General features: G+C 37.0%; 2 protein-coding genes across 4 annotated transcripts in view; both read right to left on the bottom strand.

The window, feature by feature from the left end:
- LOC139765143 (uncharacterized) overlaps positions 1 to 16778 on the bottom strand; it is a 78095-nt gene extending 61317 nt beyond the window's left edge. The window contains exon 1 of the mRNA XM_071692336.1: positions 16444 to 16778. The gene's annotated coding sequence lies outside the window, so the exon portion shown is untranslated. The remainder of the gene's footprint in view (positions 1 to 16443) is intronic.
- On the bottom strand, positions 3850 to 16382 carry LOC139765179 (uncharacterized). 3 transcript variants are annotated; one of them, XM_071692450.1, is made up of 2 exons: positions 16256 to 16382; positions 3850 to 6010 (listed from the first exon to the last, which is right to left on the bottom strand). In XM_071692450.1, exon 2 carries the CDS (start codon positions 5926 to 5928, stop codon positions 4609 to 4611), a length of 1320 nt encoding a protein of 439 aa, XP_071548551.1. In that variant the 5' UTR covers positions 5929 to 6010; positions 16256 to 16382; the 3' UTR covers positions 3850 to 4608. The 3 variants fall into 3 exon arrangements, with proteins under 3 accessions (XP_071548551.1, XP_071548550.1, XP_071548552.1); XM_071692449.1 differs by having other exon boundaries at positions 16183 to 16313; XM_071692451.1 differs by lacking the exon at positions 16256 to 16382 and adding an exon at positions 6562 to 15316.
- Positions 16779 to 18812: the final 2034 nt, after the last annotated feature.

The following is an 18812-nucleotide window of genomic DNA, read 5'->3' as shown; positions in this document are numbered from 1 at the left end:
TCACAGTGCATAAACTAACATTTGAGGAAATTTGTTCTGAAGAACTTGTGTTCAAACTATGCATGCTTGAAGAGAGAGAGAGAGAGAGAGAGAGAGAGAGAGAGAGAGAGAGAGAGAGAGAGAGAGAGAGAGAGAGAGAGAGAGAGGATGCCTGATTTCCATTTAAAAACTAGCCAACCTTCCCCAAACAATGCTCATAAATATTATGAAGTATTTCTGCATCCCGACAAAGTGTAGCAATAAAACGTAACACTTTTCAACATCATAATCACCATTAATCATACAAAACTGCATTTCAGTATGAATAAAGCCCCCTATCTTTGTCAATCAAAAGACAAATTTATCTGTACTCTGATCCAAGTCCTAAAAAACCAGAAGGATGTTCCAAGGAATGCTTGTGGTACTTGCATTGTGACACAGATATTTGCAGTTTAAATAAGTTCAGGCAACTATCACTTGCTACATTTCAAAGATATCTCCATTAAGTTCTATGGCCAGAAGAGGATTTTCTTCAAGCTATGAGGCAGCTTCAGCTCTTGGTGTAACTCAAGCAAAATCCAAACCAATTGCAAAACTCCAAAAATCCAAAACAATTGCAAAAAGTACAGCACACAGATTAATAGTTTTCTGTAAGGTTCACAAAAGTGAAATGACAATTCCTGCACATGCTTTAAAGGCTTCCACTACAGCAACTCCCAAGTTCACTTCCATTAGATGGATGTTATCCCTAAGTAACATTACCCTATTTCCACTTCTGATGTATTAATCTAAACCTTTTCTGGTATTTCCTTATGTAACAGTGAATCAAGTTCTCAAGCCCTAAAGAAAACAACCCTCTGGACCAATTCAAAATCAAGTAAATTATCAGCTACTCTTAAATAAGTTAAAACATGACACAGTACTAACCGAGGAAGTGCTTTTCAATGAAAACCCTGTATCACCTGCTATATGGTTTATGATTTCCTGTTTCCTAACTATATAACATACAGCATCTTTTCCTTTTATTCCCATCATGATATCTTTTGCATAACCACAACTCTGAATCATTTCATCCTACTTACTTCTACTATATCTTAACCTATCACTGAACCACTGACCTAGTTTAAAAACTATTTACCTAATCTTTAAATTGAATGGTGCCTGAACTTTTCTCCACATGGACGTAACTTTCACCATTATAATCCTAAATATTTTATACTCTTGCCAGTCTCTTACAATCCTTCTATTTCACAAACTTGCATCAAACAATATTATCAAGCTCCCTTACTTCAGTAATATTACTGTAGTGCCAATTACCTCATCATAAATCAATCTATATCTCTGATGCCTATTCCAATCGGAACTCCATGAAAGGGGTGGCCATGGCAACAGAATCTCCATAACTAAAAAACTCTAGTGCTGCTTCTTAGCATTTCCTGCCTCACCCTTAACAGGCAACTGGCAGAGGGCAAGTCTAGTGCAGTGTCAGCAAAGGCTCCTACCTAATGTTTCTAACAATTACTTCTATCTAATGCTCCAACCTACTACTTCTACCTAAAGCTCCTGCCTAAATGTTCCTACCCACTACTTCTATCTACTGCTCCTACCATTTTGCCAAAAGGCAGGGCTAGCACATCATGCTCACTGCAAGAAAATCTAATTAAGAAGAATGAGATGCATGAGTTAAGTGTTGTCAAGTGTTACATATGACAAGGAGAGATTGTACATTTGTGGACAGAATGTCATTAGTCCACATGTTAGTGAGGCAGGAAGAAAAGATAGATACCTAGAACAGAGGAGTGTATCTTGACAACCACTAAAGTGTTGGCTCACTAAGCAAATGTCCTTAACGCTCCTGATACCCTGGCAGGTCGTACTAATAATATACCTCCCTGGTCATTGGCTGCCTCCTAATTAATACCTTTATATCACTAGAAGTATCATAATGTATGATTTACCCTAAATCATGCAAACATCTTTGAATCATAAGATGATTATGGAGTGTCACAGAATGGCCATGAATTATTAGAGGTTTTAGTTAAAACAGGTACCCTCAAAGGCCCAGTTCTCTGTTCTTAACACTACCTCGCTAATGCGGGAAATGGCGAATAGTTTGAAAGAAAGAAAAGATGGTACACTTATCACAACGATAACACCTTTGGACAAACAAAAGCTCTCCATCCGTAAAACACACAAATTCACAAACAAATTCTCTAACAATAGTAATATCTATGAGGTTTAAATCATATTCGCATACATCTTTAGCATTCTTATCAAATAGGGGTACCTTACCTAATAGACAAAAATATATGAATTATCCTTGTCTATCCCTTAGTGTTCCATTAAGGAAAGAATACTTCAGTTTAAGGAGAAAATATTCATAAATGCAATTTTTATATGAAAAAAGTGAACACCAAGTTTCTCTGTAATTTGATCAAATGAAAATTAAAATATTAATTTCTAGTTTGCTACATAATAAATGACAATTAGCAAAAATAACAGTTATGAACAAGCTCAACCTAATAACTTTTACCATGGAAGGATAGAGTTGTCAAAAACTAACCTCTTCTATAGTTTCCATTCTCCCACTTGCACATACTATAACTGCTATAACTGAAGGCCCTTCCATTTACACTAGACCATGTCCAAAACTCTACACACTTAGACTTACCAACATGTTAGTCTACTAGTTTTGTATGCTGCTTGATTGCTGTGTTTGGAAGGAACTATCATTTATTTACCCAATTCCTCTTATATCTATGAAAGGCAGGATTGTCCATTGAAGTACTATATTTGCAGATTCAAAAAGTAGAATTATTGGCAAATATTTCACTATCACAAAGATCTTCAGCAAAAGGATGTGTTGAATTATACATGGACCATTCCATATGGGCTCTACTTAAGAATGTTTACAGAATATGAAATACAGCTGTTAACATATCTGCCTGTTCAACAGTTACTTTTTTCATAAAAATGATGATGCTCCTCCTCACAAAACTCTGTTCTTAAATGATTCTAAGCAAGATTCTTTGTTGAGACAAATCCTAGTATATCTGGGTATCAGGAGGGTTAGTGACATTTGCTTGGTAAGCCATCACTTTAGTGGTTGTCAAGTTGCACTCCTCTGACCCAGGTAAGTCTTTTCTTTCTGCCTTACTAACATGCGGACAACTGGCATTCTATCCACAACATGCAATCTCTCCTTGTCATAAGTAACACTTGACTCGTGCAGCTCATTCTTTATACTAGATTCTTCTGCAGTGAGCAATATGTGCTGGCCCTGTCTTTTGGCAAAATGGTAGAAGTAGGTAGAAACACTAGGTAGGAATATCAAGTAGAAGTAGTAGGTAGGAACATCAAATTGGAGTAGTCATTAGGAACATTAAGTAGGAGCCTCTGCAAACACTGTGCTAGACTTGTCCTCTGCCAGTGGCCTGTTAAGGGTGAGGCACTAAGGCTAAAAAGCAGCACTAGAGTTCTTTCGTTACAGAGACTCTGTTGCTGTGGCCACCCCTTTGACGGAGTCCAGTTGGAGCAGGCATAACGAGATATAGATAGATTGAGACAAATTCTAGTTTCCAATAAATGGCCAAATAAACTGGATGGAATTCCCTAAGACTGACATAAATGAAAAACTGCATGTAATTATTATGTTCATGAAAAATTTACAATATACTAATAACCATTTTTGTAATAACTATAGAAAATTAGTGAAAACAAAGACAGTTGTATCAGATAAAATAATGAATTCAGTTGCTTGAATCTAGTAACCATTTTAATTCCTAAGCTGCTTAATACAAACTCTTGTCAATTGTAATTATACTTTTTTCTGAAAGCTGCACTTATCAATGGAATATTAACAACATGAAAAAAAATCTGGAGATTTATTGGGACAAGTGAGAAACTACATCATTTCATTTTCAAACAATAATTATGTTTCAACATATTTGTGAAATATTCAAGTCTTTAACAGTCTCTTTAATGTTAACATATAAAGTATTTCAAATGAAGAGAACAGACACTGCATATTTGTTGGATAGATTTTGCCACAATTTCTCTGATTTCAGTAATCACATTAACATAACATTAGAAATTTGAAGCCTACAAAATGAGTCCTGGAGTGACACTATATTAATTTTCAGTTCATTATAAAATATTAAATTGTCAAAGAATCTTAAACACTAAAATAACTGATCTGAGCAAAAGTTTCACAAATGCAGTTGTTAACTTTTATAAAGCACATGGGATAAAATTTCTTATTAGAATCTTTATATCGGCACAAAAAATATACACAGGCCTATATGAAGTTCTAAATAATTCAACGACTTTACAGGATATTTTTTCTGGTCTTTATCGTGAAACTTGCCTACAAAATACACAAGCAGCTATTAGTCCAGTACAAAAATAATATTACAACATAAAACCATTTGTTCTATTAAGAACGTAAAGTATAAACATGATGAAAAATATCATAATTTAAAACATAATTCTATCCCCAATGGGTGTCTGAAGTCTTACCACTGTGAGTTAATAGTGCAGCATGGATACTGATTGATGTAAAATAGCATCCATGCCAATGGTAGCAAAGTGACAACTGTTGGGATTATCAGTAAATACAATCACAATATCTTAGTAGTGCTGTTTGGGGTACCACATAGTATGAGATCCATCTCTTTCTATATAGGTTTCTTGAGGCAAATGGTGGTGAGCCAGATTAAGAGCTGCTCCTTCATGTAAAGCAGCCATGGCAACAGCTGCCTCTTGATGTAAATTGCTAGTCTCATCCAAGCCTGCAGTTGCTGCTGCCACAGATACAACTTGTTCTGGTGGTACCATTTCATGATGAATGAGGTGATTTTCCTGAGGTATGGATTCTTGTACAATACCTTCTTCTTGTGGCATGTGATTATTTAATTCTAATGGATCACTATGGAGTTCTGAATGATCTACAGTAATAGAATCTGCATCAACAACAACAGTAGGTACTTCTTCTTCAAGCTCTTCCTTTGCCTGTAACGTTGCCTGCATATGAATTTCTTCAATGTTATCAGTATGGATTTCTGCCTTAATTACATCAACTACTTCTTTACTCTCTTCAAGATCTTCCTCAGGTGGAGGGTTCCTCCTGCGGCCCCTCTTGCCATAGCGACCCTTCTTTCTTGGCCGACCGCGAGGTCTACCTGTGGGTTTTTTTCTGTATGCTTTGCGACCACTGCCGAGAGGTCTCCCACGTTTTCTCTTTTCACCATTGCATCTCTTTTTATGTGATGACAATGATGAACTGTGTGTGAAAGCAGTCTGGCAGTACTCACATATGAAAGGTTTCTCACCTGTGTGAGTGCGAGCATGATTTTTAAGGGCTTGCGCTGATGCAAATGAATGGTCACACTGATCACAGGAATATGGTCTTTCTCCGGTATGAACTCTCATATGACCAGGTAAATGGGAACTTCGAGAGAATGTTTTGCCGCATATGCCACACATGTAAGGTCTTTCTCCTGTATGGACACGTTTATGTAACCTCCAGTTGGAGCGCTGAGCAAATGACATTCCACACTCACCACAAATAAATGGCCTTTCTCCAGTATGAAGCCTCATATGATCTCTTAAGTTTGCATTACAAGAGAAGGTTTTTCCACACTCACCACATGGCACCCGTTCACCATTTGCTGGTCTTGCACGAGGTTTTGGTGGTTTGGGTGTTACTGGAGGTTCTGGTGTTGGGGGAGCTGGTTGGTGCTGTGGCTGAGCCACTACAATCTGATGCTGTGTCTGGGCTGGTACTGCCTGTAGGTTTCCATACTGTAACTGAACTTGCTGATTAATTTGTCTTGCTATATCAACTGTCCCTAATTCTACTTGAACTGGGGCATTTGCGGTAATAAGGCCATCAACAGGATTGTAGTTATACCACATCATACCCGATGTGTTCTGGGTGGATTCCATCATGCCTAGCTGTCTATTACACTTGTAAGATGTGGAATCCTTGACAAGCACCTTTCAAGGAATGGTCACCTTGCCACAAACATGTCTGCAATGAAAGAAAGCAATATTACTAAACAACTGAATAAAATACTATTCCAAATGAACTTACATATACAAATCTAAAAGTCATCTTTTAACATGCAGTATAATTATTACACACCAGCCTAAGAGTTTTATAGGAAAGCAGGCTTGGTTTGCTGGGATGTTATCAACAAGGGAAATACAAGACAAGGATAAATTTAAATGCTTTATTCAAACTCTGTTTCACAAGCATGGGATATCAGGTTGTTTTCTGATGCTGGCTTCCAATTTGATCATTCAGGATTAATTGCTGACACATGGTGATGCTCCTTTCAAGGCCCCTGCTCCTCTCACTTCATCTGCAAAATTAAACGAGCAGAGCTTGTTTCTGTTAAATGTCAACTTAGTACTATTACTCAATGCAAAATCTCTACTTGTTAACTATTTCTGCCATGATATTTGGAGCTTGTGAGCAATACTGATTTTGAGGCTACATTAAAATGTGCATCCTGGCTTTCAAACAACCCAGATACCCCTCACTTAAAACAGTACTGTTAAAACTAAAAGGGTACATACCTCAAGATTCCCTCTGCTAACAGGATACATCTTCCTCATTTGTAGTGATAATAAGAAACGACTTCAAAGGCTGGGACTGGGTTGCTGAAAACAGGATGCTTTGTGATGTGCTCAGAGCACAAAATACATAATTTTTCTCGTGATAAAACAATGACCCTCCCTCTAGATGGCCATTTTACAAATTATGTTGTTGCCCTTTACCAGCATAACTGGAAATTTATAAATCAACATTTATGCTATGATAAACAAAACCAAGGCATATGGGACTAAATGTAAACTATCACCCATTAAATCCTCAAACTGTAAAGTAAAAACTTCTCTCCAATCACATTTCTTCATTGTGCTGCTTATGGATAAAAAAGTTTCAGGCTCCAAAAGCCTATCATGCTTTCCAAGGGAGCATAACTTGGATTACTTTCACATGTAGCTTGCACTGCTGTAACTTTCACTCCGAAGTGGTAATACAGCATTCCAATCTTATGTTATTCCAATGTTCATTTTGGAGGCTCATCTACCTCTACATCTCAGTCTATGATCAAGGCCCGCAGTTGCTATTGTCTGGTTAGGCTGTGGCTCACGAGAAAACATACTACCCGGAACCTGAACCTCAAAGATTAATCAAAGTTTATAGATGTCTTTTCAGTGAATTTTTCAGTTTCTTCACAGGGTGGTCTTCAATACTTCCCGTATTTGTAAAAATAAGTCCAACATCAGGGACGAAAACCTAAAGGTTTTAAAAGATCATTACACTATGATTTGTCTCCTGGATCTGTTTTCTAAAGAGTTATCTGGACATATATATACTAAATAAATGTTGGCAACACACCATGTTGCTCTTATTAAACTGGGATAATTTCCAAAAGCATGGAAGGTCCACACAGCAATGGCAGGTTCAGTGCCATTTTGCTAAAACAACATTAGAGAATTAGGGTATAAGCTCTTAGAATGACACTAAAGCCTTGGAAAAAAAAAAAAAAAAAAAAGTTCAAATATTCTTTTCCATGAATATTGAAATATATCAGGATACTGTACGGGTTTTCAGTCATATTGCTTTCCATATAGATGTCAAAGCAAAACAGTGCTAGATTCCTATCCCACAAGCATTGGAAAAATTTAGAACCATATTTCACCTGCTGACAGTCACTGTGAAGAGAACTGTAAGTCTTCAGAATTAATTCTTACTATGCCACCTGCTTTTCAGTTATAACACATTTTACTACTATATAAATGCTAAATACTATAAGATTCTTATCCCACAAGCATTACAAAAATCACTTGGAATCATATTTTAATTGCTAATTTTCCAACTGGAAGAAACATAAGATTTTACATCCTATAATGAGCTTGAAGAGCCATAAGAGACAGAACTACCTGACTTGAAATCATCAAAGCACACAATATATGGTACTACGACAGAGTAACAAAATAAATATCACACATATAAACATAATCATTCTACTGATTGGAGTAATGCCACCTCAGTTATTAACTCTAACTCCAGTACCAAAAGAAATATCACTGAATCTTCTATTATTAAATACACAAAGAATTATAACCTTAACAGTAATAAAGGTCTATACAAATTGGATAGCTTTATTGTTGATAAAATTTGTAAGCAATTACCCTTCTTGTCCACATAATAAGTTTATAATATGCTCACTGTCTGTCTTGGACAGTCACTTGTTTACCAAATGGCATCCTAGCTACAACTCTTCATTGTTTATCAACTGACTTATACTTCTTTCTTATATATCCCCTGATGATGTCATTATTACACGAAAGTGCACTTGGGAAATTATAGTGTTTCATTTTCCCAGTGGACTCAAAAGGAAAATATATTCATTTACTTATTATACTTTGTCGCTGTCTCCCGCATTAGCGAGGTAGCACAAGGAAACAGACGAAAGAATGGCCCAACCCACCAACATACACATGTATATACATACATGTCCACACACGCACATATACATACCTATACATCTCAACGTATACATATATATACACACACAGACATATACATATATACACATGTACATAATTCATACTGTCTGCCCTTATTCATTCCCGTCGCCACCCCGCCACACATAACAACCCACTCCCCCCGCATGTGCACAAGGTAGCGCTAGGAAAAGACAACAAAGGCCACATTCATTCACACTCAGTCTCTAGTTGTCATGTATAATGCACCGAAACCACAGCTCCCTTTCCACATCCAGGTCCCACAGAACTTTCCATGGTTTACCCCAGACGCTTCACATGCCCTGGTTACTGCATGTTCAGGCCCCGATCACTCAAAATCTTTTTCACTCCATCTTTCCACCTCCAATTTGGTCTCCCACTTCTCCTCGTTCCCTCCACCTCTGACACATATATCCTCTTTGTCAATCTTTCCTCACTCTCTTTTTTCTTTTCTTTCATACTATTCGCCATTTCCTGCGTTAGCGTTAAGAACAGAGGACTGGGCCTTTGAGGGTATCCTCATCTGGCCCCCTTCTCTGTTCCTTCTTTTGGAAAATTAAAAAAAAAAGAGAGGGGAGGATTTCCACCCACCCTCTCCCTCCCCTTTTAGTCACCTTCTATGACATGCAGGGAATACATTTAAAACACAGATGACATTAACTCCCTGCACCAACAACACAAAAGCAACACACAGACTTAATGTCATTAGAACACAAATAGCATGAGATTTGGACATACAAAAGAATCCTTCGCCATCATACATAAAAAATTCATCTGCTCCACTTTAAACTAAGCCTCACCTGCCTGGTATTCCATCCTCTCAAAAGTAAATATAAAAATGCCACAAACCATACAAAATAGCACACAGAACAACCACTAGGTGCCTTGCAACCACACACCCAACACCTTCACAATGAAACAAAGATCTTCCTAATATAGTCCCACCTTAACATGCTTGGCACTCATTTCTATGTAACAGCACTTGACCCAAACCACACAATAACAAACAACCAACCTCCAAGTAGAAATAAAAAGCTTACTCCTGCCTCACACTCCAGTGACCTTTTCTAACTTATTCCCCATACCTCAAAAAATATAACACTGACAAAACATGTACACACTGAAATAATCTGACTAGCACTAAACAATCAACCTCTGAAGTCATTTGGACTTAAACTCCTACCCACCAGACATACACCCTAGAAAAACATGTCACATTCTCCTACTTATGCTCTGGATATTACCCATCACTACAACAAGACAAACACATTTTCAATATATCCCAAGACCCTTCATGCACACAGTGCAGCAGTCATAGAAAAGATACTAAGCACTTACAAATCAGCTGCCCTGCACTCTCTAAACACAGACACACATATCACAATGCTCTATAACCTATGGTCCTGACCACTGGAAATAGCCAGTTTCTTGAATGCTGCAAAAGCCTCACAAAAATAGAAAGGAGTCCTATGGGTCCTGGATGTGGATAGGGAGCTGTGGTTTTGGTGTATTACACATGACAGCTAGAGACAATATGAATAAATGTGGCCATTTTGTCTGTTTTCCTGGTACTACCTTGCTGAAGCAGGGGTGTAGCGATGCTGTTTCCTGTGGAACAGGGTAGCGCCAGGAATGGATGAAGGCAAGTAAGTATGATTATGTACAAGTGTATATATGTATATGTTATGAATATGTATGTATATGTGCGTGTATGGGTGTTTATGTGTGCATGTGTATATGAGTGGATGAGCCATTCTTCGTCTGTTTCCTGGTGCTACCTCACTGATGCAGGAAACAGCGATTAGGTATAATAGAAAATAACATGAGCAAGGCAGCATCAGGAACATATGAGAGAGCCTTACAGAGAAAATTCCTCACTTGGCTCCTTGCTCTTTTCCTTCTTTTGGAAAGTAGTACAAAAAGGGACGATTTCCAGCCAGCTGCTCCCGCTCCTTTTAGTAGCCTTCTACGACACCCAGAAAGTATAATAATAGTAATGATAATAATAATAATAATAATAATAATAATAATAATAATAATAATAATAATAATAATAATAATCGCTACCTCAACGTGGGAGACATCGACAAAGTATAATAAAAAAATAATAAATAAATATATATATCATTATATTCATTCATCATACTTGATCACCGTTTCCCACATCAGCGAGGTAGTGCGAGGAAACATGAAGAAAGATCCCTCCACTCATATACACACATATATACATACACACACGTCCATACATGTACATATACATATCAACATGCACATACATGTACGTATACAGCCATATACATATACACACATGTACATATTCATCCTTGCTTACCTTCATCCATTCCCAGCCCTACCTGCACCACAGGAAACAGCAACACCACTCCCTGCGTCAGCAAGGTAGTGCCACAAAACACACAAAAATGGCAACATTTGTTCACAGTCAGTCTCTAGCTGTCATGTATAATGAACGGAAACAACGATTCCCTATCCACTTCCAGGCTCAACAAACCTTCCCATGGTTTACCCAAGACATTTCACATGCCCTGGTTCAGTCTATTGACAGCACATCAATACTCATATACCACATCATTCCAATTCACTCTATTCCTTGCATGCATCTGAATTTGGACAGTTACTACATAATCTAAGCTTCATGCAATCTCTACACTTAATCCTTCCCATTCAAATAAGTTCTCTGTGTTTCTGAAACTTTTCTCATATGCTAGACTCTTCTTTCAACCCTAGCTTTACCAAAACTGTCCTTACTGAATTTCATCCCAAATACCTATTTTAATAATTTCTGGCATTTTCACAATATTCAGAATAATAAAACATTCCATCTCATTCATAAAATATTTTCAGCATCCGCTCACTCAAATCACAAGTGATCCATGATTTCACCTGATCTAACAAGCAAATTAACATTACCAAAACATAACTAGGTCATTTCATGTTATGCCAGCATTCACTTTCGTACAAGCACTACCATTACAAATGCTCTTTACAACATTCAGGAGTCTTCCATGCACACTAAGTAGTTACTACTCTTCAAAGAGCTTTCCTATCAACCTCATAAGCACTTTTCTTTGCAAAATTTCTTCAACACCTGCGCAAGAATAAAATTGTCTTCAAAACCGCTTCCCTTCCAACATCCATCCTGTTCTTACCCAAAGTGGAACCCAAATATCCTTTTAATGGCCTCAACCCCTTCACTGCAGTTATAAGTGCTCAGCAAAGTGTCTGTAAGCATATCTTTATGGATTGCCTCTTCCTGCCTCTTTTGACTTGAAGGTCTGCTTGTTCAGTATGCATGGACAACTTGTTACAAACTACTATAATTAGCATAAGGAATGAATCCTGCTGTGTCAGTTACCTATACAACAAAGAGAGGGAAGGTTCAGCCATGTCCATCAAAGTGTGTGCATTCATTACTTCCAGTCAGAGATAAGTGTGCTGGACCTAGCAAGTAATTGCCTGTAAGGTAGTAATGATAATGATACTGATTCCATGGATGCTGAACATTATACTGATCATAACAGCAAAAGTGATTTTGATTATGATATACAATACCTGATGAAGTCTTCAGGGGTCTTCACTCCCACAGCTTGGGCAGAGCCTAAGCTGTTGGATTGGGTAGTTTGTCAACCAAACTGTTGGATGCACAGCCCACAGGCCTACGTAGCCCCTCACAGCCTGGCTGGTATGGTACAATTTGTAGGTACTTGTTTAATGGACACTTAAACTTTCCTAATATGTATCCCATGGAGTATCTGATAGTAGCTAGCAAGGTGTTGAAGAGTTTTGGGCCACAGGTGTTTAGGGTGTTCTCTCTTTTGGTGCATATCACACATTTGGATGTAAGAGATAGCATTACACAATATCTTCCATGCCCATCATGCTATTAGGACATTATTCTTAAATATAAATTGGGAACCAAACCTAGGACTTTCCAGGTATAAATAAAGATATACCTCTCCCATATGCACTCCAGGGAGTATAGCTTTAGAGATTTCATTTATTCCAGTAATTTTGTTCCTGTACCACATTAATATAGGCTGTGAAAGATATCTGATTATTTTCTAATTCTGCAATTTTGCCTGCCTTGTAAGGTGATGTTAGAATGTAGTGATACTCAGATAGTGAAAGAATCAGTCTTTAGCATAATCACCAGTTTTTCTTCCCTTGTCCTGAAGGTCCACAGGATCCCGTCTACTATCCTCCAGCATGAGCAACCATTGTTTTGTTGTAATCGTTGAAGGTTAAGTTGTTACGATGTTGTCAATTCAAGGTCTTTCACACTATCCAAGTGGTTTATGACAAAGTCTCTGTGTGTTCAATATTCTATATTGCTTTTATTTCTTCATTTTCACCATACCAGAAGAGCTGACGTTTATCTCCACTGAATAACACGTTCTTATTAGTGGCCCAGTTAAAGACTTGGTTTGGGTCTCTTTCTAGTCTTTTAGCTTCCTCGGCTAATATGTGATATTCAAACTCATTCTTGTATCATGCAATGGATGATATGAAAATGTAACTCACTTTATCATCGCTGTTAGGTATAAGAATGAGGAACTGGAGTTCCTCAGAGGGCTGAGCATTTTACGGTGGAGGCACTGGAAATGGCATGGTTTACAACTATATACTGAGGAAATATGAAAGGAATATTCTAAAACAAGACAGGGGAGTTAAACACTGTATGTAGACTGGTCAGGTCATTGCACAATGAATGACACTGTATAAAATTATCAACAGTGCACATGTAAACAATAAATATAAGTGATTTATCAAAAAATCATATAAAGTCATTTGTGAAAACCCTATGGTGCACAGTGATACATTCTACATAATAAATATCGATTAACCACAAAGTATCATATTACAGTCTCCAAAAGCATAATTACTATAAAATGAGAACACATATAAGTGTGAGCAATGTAAACATGCATAATGGCACTTGGGGGAACAATGCCATAACAAATTCTGTCAAGTCAGCAGCAAATTCAGGTAGTGTATTAACCTGCTGGCACACAAAATTTGAATATCAGTTCAGCATCAGATAAGGTTAGTTTGCCTTTTTTTTTCTTAACTTTCCTTAACATTTCCTTTTAATTATCAAAAAAATATATTTAATAAACTCTGCACTAAGGACCCCTAACTTTTTTGGGCTCAACCCTCACCTCTTGAGGGTAACAATAAAAATGTCTTTTATTCACTTGAACCTTAGCAATCATCTGCAATAGATTTGGTGTGAATCAACAACCAGTCTAGCTGAAAACAAATGGTTTACCTACATAACAGCAAATATTTAGCCACAAGAAAATAAGCTAGCAATTTAAAAATGTGTATACTGTAGTTTTCAGCTAGCTTAATAATCGGCACTACATTATGACAAATGAAATCCCAAAATCTCCATTCCTTACATAAATTGAATTTCAGGTTTCGATTTATTTGACCATTTTGAAGAATGTAACATGTAAATTGAGAGGTCCCTGTAAAAGAAACTGCAGGCTGAAACATCTTTCCCAGAAAGGTTCCTGCATCATTTGAGTTTCAGTACATATCAATGGTAAAATGTATTCGCAAAAGACAGATACTGACAAATCTATGTGCTAATGCAAACACTAAAAAATGCATTAGTGTAATGAATGAGAAAGAAAAAGTGTGTGGAAAGGGAACACACAAAAATACTCATGCATCTGGCACAGATAATGGGTATTTCCCCTCAAACACAAGCAAACTTTGACCCTTCAACATGAAAGACGAGCTAATGGAATATTATATTTTTTGCTACTCAGGGATAAGTACACCACCAATCTGTGAAGTCAAAATATGATACAGGTATCCATTTGATTTACTGAAATTCTTCCATACACAGAGTAGCTTTATATTTACAGCAAGTCGCAGTGAATGGGTTAAGGAATTCATTTTTTCACTATACAAAACAATGGTACCTTTTTGTTTTTTAACAATGTGGAAATAAACACTTCAATACATGTAACCTTAAGTTAAATGAAACACTGTATTTTCAGAAAATCAATATAAAAAATATGTCGTGCAGCACTTTCAAAAGGCCACAATTTTGTACCTAAAGGCAATCATTTATCAATCCTAACAAAATGCTACTAAATTCAATAACATTTACAGCAGTTCCATTCTGCCATTTAGGCAAGCTGCATCTGGATCAACATACTCTACTTCAGGATGGTGACTAAGTGGACCACCATGTACAGCATATTTTATCTAAAAAGTAGCTTAAAATCAATTAATGAAATTATAGCAAATATGTATTTCCCTCGTTTTCTAAAAGCTCCTTACAAAAGGAACTTAAAGGTTTAGGTGACCTCCATTTTCAAATTCTTGAGAATAGATCGAGTACACAAATAATACATAGATTTTTTTTCAAAAACCAAAAATATTCATTATCAATGAATAACAATCTGGTGCAAAACCTATAGCTGGGAGCATAAGGACCATACATGTACTTAAAGAACACAAGAGAAGTATTAAACACAATATATGGTGGCTCTATTAGGCCAAAGAAAAAAAATGCAGTTGTACTAGGTCTCTTAAAATGTTATGAAGAGGAGGTCCAATGGAATAAGGATATCCCCAAATAAAGGGTACAGTGGCTTAGTTATGGTTGGGTTTGGTAGAGCAACATTCCTTGAACAGGAGTTAGGTTTGGATCTTTTCATTCATTACCTTACTTGCCCATTACTTTTGTTGTTTAAACATTATCAAAAGCTGCTCAAAGAGCCTGATGAACTAACCTTATTGCAATGCAGTAAAAAAAAAAAAAAAGTGCTCTTTCTCTGGCTAGATGGCATTCAAAGAAACTTAAACATGCTGAAAAGTTCCATAAGGGTTGCAACCTTAACAGAGCTTCATTTGGACAAATTACGAAAAACTGGATTTGTTGGTACAGACGCCATAAGGAAGATGTACAACTTATTCAGTTTTTCTGCATATAATTTTTAAGGAAAACTGAAAGCACTTTTTCTACGTACGAAAGATTCTGTTTTATCTGGCATCAAAATACTCTTTCACAGCTTTAATTAGGGTAATTTTCAAACTCAAATACCAAAAATCTGGAATTCATCTTTAAGGCAATTTCTATACTTGGTTATTAAGTTAACCCGATAAAAGACTTGCTTCTTGGTTTTAAAATCATACTGAAATAATACAATTTCAACATTCAATACACTGGTGATTCTAATTATCTACGCTCATAAAGAAGAAATTACCTTTCCTTAACACTTGCATCTAAGACAATTGCTTCATCTAGCTAGGCAATAACTCCAACTTCGTTTCTACAAACCCGTGCACGTCTAATTCGTGTTTAACCTAAGTCTATGTGATGAAGAAGGTCCTAAATGACAGACGCTCGTCACAACAGGTGATAATTCATCATGGTGTAGAAGAGGAAGGTGGGCTCGCCCTATTTACAAGTCCGGAACTGAAAGCCTTACTTTCACTCGTACTAACGACCAAATTCTTGCTACTGGGGAACCAATGACAGCCAGAACTAAAACTTATGCTCTTTAGTGATAACCTTAATAAATCTTAAGAACTTTCAAACAAAAATTTTCCGGGAGCTAATTTCAAATGAAAATCACGAGGCAATGATACGCAGCACGTTACTAGTGTTGTGGCACATCATACCATTTACTACCATTCCCTCAGGTACACAACATACAGAACACCTCGTACATAGGCCAGCTGTGAAAAGCCTTGCCTGATTAAAGCTAACTGTTAACATGACAACAGTGTCTGGCGAGGTGTGGCGTCTCTGTCTCGATGGGTGACCGAGGGCCGCCACAAAACACCACACTTTTCTCGCTCAATCATGATCACCATTCACTTCCAATCACCACCAAAATACTCTTTGGCTGTTAATAAAATGAGGGAAACAGGTTTACTTACCAAACACTCGGAAAATAGGGCGTCCTTCTGAATATTCCACGTTAGTTACAGCGGCCGATGGGAGTAGTCGGAAGCCTTGGCTGTTTACAAGACAGTTGCCACTATTATGTTATAAAAATTTACAAAAATGTCATGGTGCTTTAAATCGTACTCATACTTCTCAAATAAATGTAGAACATTTAATTTTTATCATATTAAATTTTATTATCTATTTTTCAAGGATAGAATTCATAGATTTAGTTCATAATAATATACAGAACAAAGAACCCTTGGCGCCTGCCGCCATCTTGATGGCTAGAGCTGGCAACGAAAGGTTCCAACAATCCATTGGGACAGTAGTGGGACGCCCAGGATCCCACAGTAATGTATACATGACCGGATTCATGCTAATATAAGTAATCACAACATCCAAAGGTGTACATACAGTCCAGTGTATTATGATCATGGCGAATAATAGACCACAAAAAAGTTGCATTATTGGTATCTGCCATCACATTCTTGCCTAATGGCAATCATCCTGACAAAAAAAATTGAATTTATTACTATCAAACAATGCAAATTTTCTGTTATAAAGTATTAGAGAAACAGTATACATTATGCTTGTCTGTGTTACGATTTAACTGCTATCTAGACCGACCTCTTGTTCAATTCAATTAATACTACCTTATTTCCATTTCCTAGTCATTCATAAACGTCTCTTCGGCATAAGTTGCCCTTTTGAATAAATAACTCGTAATTCAACATATCGTTCGTATTGGTTATCCATCTCCTTGTGTTTAATTCTTTTCTAAATACAGAACTATAATCTGCAGTCGGCAAATGACCATCATAATAGGCTATTTGCACTAAAAAAAAAATATGTCAAATTTCCGAGTCGGAAGCTGTTACTTTCCCTCAGAGAAACAATCTGCAGGCAAAAGATGGCAATGACTCATTCACCTGCTTCTCTGGACGAAAGAAACATTAGCACAGCTCGGCACACTCTGTCAGATAATTTTAAGCATTTGGTGTAATGGGCTGGTTCTCGACGTACTTCGAGTATATCAAAGCTTATGCTCAATTCGTGAAAGCATGTTAAAGAAAAATGTCCTGTGAACAGGATATAGATAATTTAAGTTGCCATAAGTGCTGATTTGAGATGTCTATCATCGTGTACATTGGTACAAATTTGAGTTGTTTCAGGTGGGAGTTTTTTATTTAAGCTATAAGTTGGAAAATAATATATATATATATATATATATATATATATATATATATATATATATATATATATATATATATATATATATATATATATATATTTTTATACTATTCGCCATTTCCCGCATTATTTAGGTAGCGCTAAGAACAGAGGACTGGGCCTTTGAGGGAATATCCTCACCTGGCCCCCTTCTCTGTTCCTTCTTTTGTTATACTATTCGCCATTTCCCGCGTCAACGAGGTAGCGTTAAGAACAAAGGACTGGGCCTTTGAGGGAATATCCTCACCTGGCCCTCTTCTCTGTTCCTTTTGGAAAATTAAAAAAAAAAGAGAGGGGAGGATTTCCAGCCATCCGCTCCCTCCCCTTGTAGTCGGCTTCTACGACACGCAGAGTATACGTGGGAAGTATTCTTTCTCCCCTATCCCAGGGATATATATATATATATATATATATATATATATATATATATATATATATATATATATATATATATATATATATATATATGTGTGTGTGTGTGTGTGTGTGTGTGTGTGTGTGTGTAGTTTTCCATATTCGTTTGCTTCCTGCGTTAACACGTGGAACAAACACTGAAATACCGTATTCGCTCACATCCATTCTCTCTCTAGCTGTCAGGTACACCACTGAAACCACAATCACCTACTCACACCCATACCCCAAATATCTTACCATAGTTAATCTCGCCGCTTTAAATGCTCTGGTTCAGTCCCCTGATAGGACGTCGACCCCTATATATCATATTCCGCTTCACTATCCCGTGCATCCCTCTCACCCTCTTGCATGTTCAGACCCCAAGCACTCAAAATCTTTGTCACTCCATCTCTCCATCTCTAGTTTGGTTACCCCCTTCACCTTATCTCCACTTCTGACATATATTCTTTGTCAACCTCTCCCCACTTATTCACTCCATATGTCCAAACCATTTCAGCCCATCCTCTTTCGTGTTAGCAAACACTTTTCTTTTTATAACCACACCTCTTTCTTACCCATTTATTATTCAGTCAAATGACCTCACACCATATATATTGTTACCAAACATTTCCGCCATCCTTTGCACATCCTCTTCTATAGTCCATGCCACCCATTCATATAACATTGTTTGAACTACTGTACATTTAAACATGCCTATTTCTGCCCACCCTGAGAA

Source organism: Panulirus ornatus, chromosome 53 (genome assembly GCF_036320965.1).
Source record: "Panulirus ornatus isolate Po-2019 chromosome 53, ASM3632096v1, whole genome shotgun sequence".
NCBI lineage: Eukaryota > Metazoa > Arthropoda > Malacostraca > Decapoda > Palinuridae > Panulirus > Panulirus ornatus.
This window is presented reverse-complemented; position numbering and strand designations above follow the sequence as displayed.